At 33.4% G+C, this 4,484-nt stretch overlaps 1 protein-coding gene across 1 annotated transcript; it reads left to right on the top strand.

Annotated features, from left to right (window-relative positions):
• The first annotated feature begins 1,132 nt into the window (after positions 1–1,132).
• LOC109801942 (protein BPS1, chloroplastic) lies at positions 1,133–3,511 on the top strand. Its single transcript, XM_020363120.3, has 2 exons — positions 1,133–1,280; positions 2,219–3,511. The coding sequence occupies exon 2, from the start codon at positions 2,231–2,233 to the stop codon at positions 3,287–3,289; it is 1,059 nt and encodes a 352-aa protein (XP_020218709.1). The 5' UTR covers positions 1,133–1,280; positions 2,219–2,230; the 3' UTR covers positions 3,290–3,511.
• Positions 3,512–4,484: the final 973 nt, after the last annotated feature.

Genomic DNA, 4,484 nt, shown 5'->3' with positions numbered 1-4,484 from the left:
AGTGACAATTAACTAAGGAAGAAAATCAATTGTATTGATAAGACCATCAATCTTGTATTTTAGTTGGAGATGCTCCCATCAACCCAAGTTTACATGAAAATTAAAAAATGTATAGAGAGACGACTCAACAAACTTCACATGGTTGACAAGTAATGGAGCAGTCAACTCCACACAATTTGAAACTTATGTATAGAAAGACACTCTACACATCTCCACAATAACGTCTTTAAGTAAGGAAAAACATGAAGTTTCTAGATAATTGACAATCACCATTAAAAATTATCTCATTATAATTACTAAATTTACACATGATTAAGCCATAAGCACTTTTCACAATACAAATTTTATTTATGGTAGAAGCTCAAATTTTAACATCTTTCTCCGTGGATATCAATATAGGAATTTTAAAATTCTCTTGCATATCATGAAAAGTAAACAACTAATTAATAAGGCTAAAATTCCAACAACCACTTATAAAATTAATAAGATTTCAAGTGATTATTTAGTTACTTATATAGAGGAAAAGTAGAATACTTATGATGTATATTTGTATTTATAAAGTTTTTATGTTAATATTACAAATTTACGGATATAAAATTATATTCACTACTTTAAATTTATGGATTATATATACACAATGTTTGTTAAGCACAAAATGAAAAAAAAAAAAAGGAAATTAAAGACTTGTTTCATTTGATGCAAAACAGATGGAGAAGTTGGGAACTACGTTAATAAATTTTCACACTTAATGGAAAGAAATATGTGAAACTTTACTTTTTTTTCTTACATAATTATTGTGTTTTAGATTTACTATTGTTTTTCATAACCGAATATATTATAACATAATCAATTATATGCAATCACAAAATAGTGGAAAAACTGTGTGCACTAAAAGAGAATATTTCATCTATAATTAATATAAATATAACAAAAATATAAATGATTTTTTTAAATTTTTGAAAATAAAAAATAATGACTTATGTCTAGTGTGATAATCTAAAGAGAAAGAGCAGAATACAAAAAATCAGGAGGTTGGAAAATTTGTGAGAAGTTGTAGGTAGGTCAACACAAAAAGTCTTTATCTTTATTGTTTAAAAAATAAATAAGTTGGGAAGGCACCAACCATGTGATACCACGTTTTCCAGGTACACAGAATCTGTGGCCAAAGGCGGTAGCTTTATCATCATCTCCTTCATAAGTTCACAAATATTCCATTCATCCACCCAAAGGAATAACGCCCTCCCAACCCTTATCAACTTTTCCGATCCGATCTTCTCCAGGTCCCTTCTTTCACTCTTTCATACTCTCTTTTCATCAATTGTTCAACCAAAGTTTCCATTTTTATTTTGTTTCCTCAAACTCTCTTGGAACAGCATCCCCCTTTTCCCATTTTTTTTGTCTTTTAGTGAAAAATCTGATCGGACAAGTTTTTTTTTGCTTTGATTGGTTTTCTTGTTCCTAGATCTAACGAATTTGGTGAGGTGCAGACGATTTATTCATTTGTTTAATTTGTTTTTGATTTTGATTTTGATTTTATATATATATATATATATATATATATTTATAGTTTTGATGGAAAATAGAAATGATGTTTTTCCCTTGAAAAGTAGTATTTATATGGCTATTTCCTGCAGGTGTGGTGAGGGAGTGAAGGGTAGATTTTGGTTGAATTTTTTACCCTTCTTGTTCGGGGAAGAGAAGAAGGGGGTGAATTTTTTTATTGTGAGAGAAATTCTAGAATTTGGATTGGTCATAGGTTTTGTTGATATCTTTTACATTTGCTTTTGTATGGAAAGTATAGTTAGGTGGCTATTAATTTCTGATTCCATTACGGCTTTTCAAGACGATAAAAAAAGGAATATAAGTGAAGATTTCTGATCTCAGAATTTTGTTTCTTTAATTTTAGGTACTTTTGACTTTGTCTAAGCTATCTATGAATAGGTTATTTAGGTTTAGTTGATCAAACTTCTCTCATACCTTGTTACAGTTTCAAATTTAAAGCGAATGGGATGATTATCATAATAGTGGATAATGGATAATGGATTAATTATAGAGAAGAGGAGGAAATGGTGTTTGGAGTGGCTAATGGAGGGTAGTTATTTGACATTGACATAATAAATAAAGTGTGTTGAACCGCATCTTGTGTGACTGATAATTGATTTTGTATGGTTTTTATTCATCAATATTGTATCTTAGTTTCTGATTCTGCTTGTTGCAGTATAAGTTCCAAATGAGTCGTCCACAAGATGCAAAGCGACCATTCTTCCCTTTTGGAAATCCTTTTAGGATGATATCGCCTAAAGGTGATAAAATTACTCCACAGCTGTTGTCAGTATTACATGATTTTGAAGCAGCTTTGGAAGAGAGGCTGAAAAAGCTTATTCCCAAGAGCAAGGATGAGATCCTCAGCTTGTCTTGGATGACTTTGGCTATGCAGGTGCTTTGTGAGAGTCATAATCACATTAAAACCCTCATCACAGAGCTTGAGCTGCCTGTGAATGATTGGGATGAGAAATGGATAGATGTCTACTTGGACATTAGTGTGAAGTTGCTAGATGTATGCGTTGCATTTAGCTCTGAATTATCACGTCTGAACCAGGGTCATCTTTTACTTCAGTGTGCCTTGCACAATCTAGGATCTTCCTCTTCAGAGCAGTATATTCGGGCATGTTCTTCACTTGATGGATGGAAACAGCATATTGGTTCTGGAAACCCCAGGATTGAGAAATGTGGCAGCATTTTGGATGATCTTCTGGGGTCACTTGATCTTCCAAAGGTTAAAAAGTCAGCTAAAGGTAAGGTTTTGATGCAAGCTATGTATGGAGTAAAGGTGCAGACAGTATTTGTATGCAGTGTGTTTGCTGTGGCTTTTTCAGGCTCTACAAAGAAGTTGTCAGTTTTGGATGTGGCTGATGTATATTCTTGGGCTTCAACCTTTAAAGGGTTGCAAAATCTTGTAAATGAGGAAATTAGAGTTAGATTTTCAAGTGGGGGATTTACTGTATTGAATGAGTTAGAAGCAGTTAATTCCTCTGTGAAGGAATTAAATCCTATTATCCAGGGTGTAGTAGATACTGTTGAGACAGAATCACTTGTGAGAATTGTCAGGGAATTAGGAAGAGCAGCAGAGAAGCTTTCACAAGGACTAGATCTTCTTACAAAGGAAGTCGATAGCTTTTTCCAAGTGGTCTTGACTGGTCGTGATGCCTTGCTATCTAATCTGAGGCCAGGAGCAACTGTCATTGACAGCATTGTAGGGAGTAACAGAGATGCACAAATAGTCAATTGAATGTGTTGCAACCAAACAACTCTGGTACATACTGAAGAATCTCAGTATTGGGTTTTATGTTTTATTGTTGATGGTTTTCAATCATGTTGGGTTTATTGTATTCAAACTGGAATGAGTAATAGGTTATATGATAGCATTAGTGTTCTGAAATGTATATCTGTGATGTTCTGTATAATGTTACATGATGAATATAAATATATAAAAGCTTTTCTTGTGCTTGCAGATGTTTGTAATTTGTGGCCCTGTAATTCTTTCCATTCATATGTTTATGAAATCTGTGTCTTCTCCATATTGGGAGGGAATGTCTATCATGAACCTTAGAATGTGGTTGCTGATTTTGTTTTTTGTTTTTTATTTGGAGGGGTGTAGGGGATTGAAATTCTGTAGTGGGTTGAACTAGTGTTTTTGTCTGGATTGGGAAGGATTTTTGCCCTGAAACTTTATAAATAGATTTTATTGGGGCAATTGATTTTTTTATTTTTATTTTTTATTGCATGGAATATAATCTCTTGCATGTTAGTATTAATTCAAAATTTGATTCAATTTCTTTTCAATGTCAAAGAAAAGGAATGAGGGATACATATGAAGAAGTCTCAGATTCAGTTATAAGGCTTTGACTCAGTTCTTGAACATGGATTTACCATTGGGTGGCCTGTATGTACATTGGATATGCAACTTACTGTTTATAGGCTTGGTTAAAGCACTTTCATTAACTCTCTCCTTGGCTCCCCTTGGTATCTTCTTATTTGTGTCCACCTTCTTTCGACTTCTTTAGGTTATTCAAGACTTAATTGTTATTATTTTATGATGTGGTATATCTCTCTTGCAATGCATTTCTTAACAATTTTGATTGAATATCATATGATTCAGCGCATTGTTACATGTTGCATGTTACTAAGCATATTGCACGTGTTTATCATCTGATATTGTGAAACTCACAGACCAGTTGCAACTCCTTGGTATCAAGGTGCCACGTCTGGTTCTGAATTCTGATCTCTTGTTACCTCAGCTCACAGAACTTGCAATTGAGTGTTAGTTTGGCAGTAATTAGGGCATATGCTGCCTTGCATTCCTTTTTGAGATCTGTGAAAACTGAGTTGCTTTCAAGATCTAAAAACTGAAGTGAATTTTTGGTGGAGTACACTACACACTCAATTTATGTATCAACTCTGAGCTGAAGTGCTAGAGCTTTGCC

The sequence above is a fragment of the Cajanus cajan genome, chromosome 4 (assembly GCF_000230855.2).
Source record: "Cajanus cajan strain Asha chromosome 4, NIPB_CcT2T_4, whole genome shotgun sequence".
NCBI classification, from domain to species: Eukaryota; Viridiplantae; Streptophyta; class Magnoliopsida; order Fabales; family Fabaceae; genus Cajanus; species Cajanus cajan.
The sequence above is the reverse complement of the archived record's forward strand: the minus strand, read 5'-3'. Positions and strand labels throughout refer to the sequence as shown.

Coding starts and splice junctions, on each gene's coding strand:
- LOC109801942 (XM_020363120.3), top strand. CDS start 2,231: ATGAGTCGTCCACAAGATGCAAAGCGACCATTCTTCCCTTTTGGAAAT.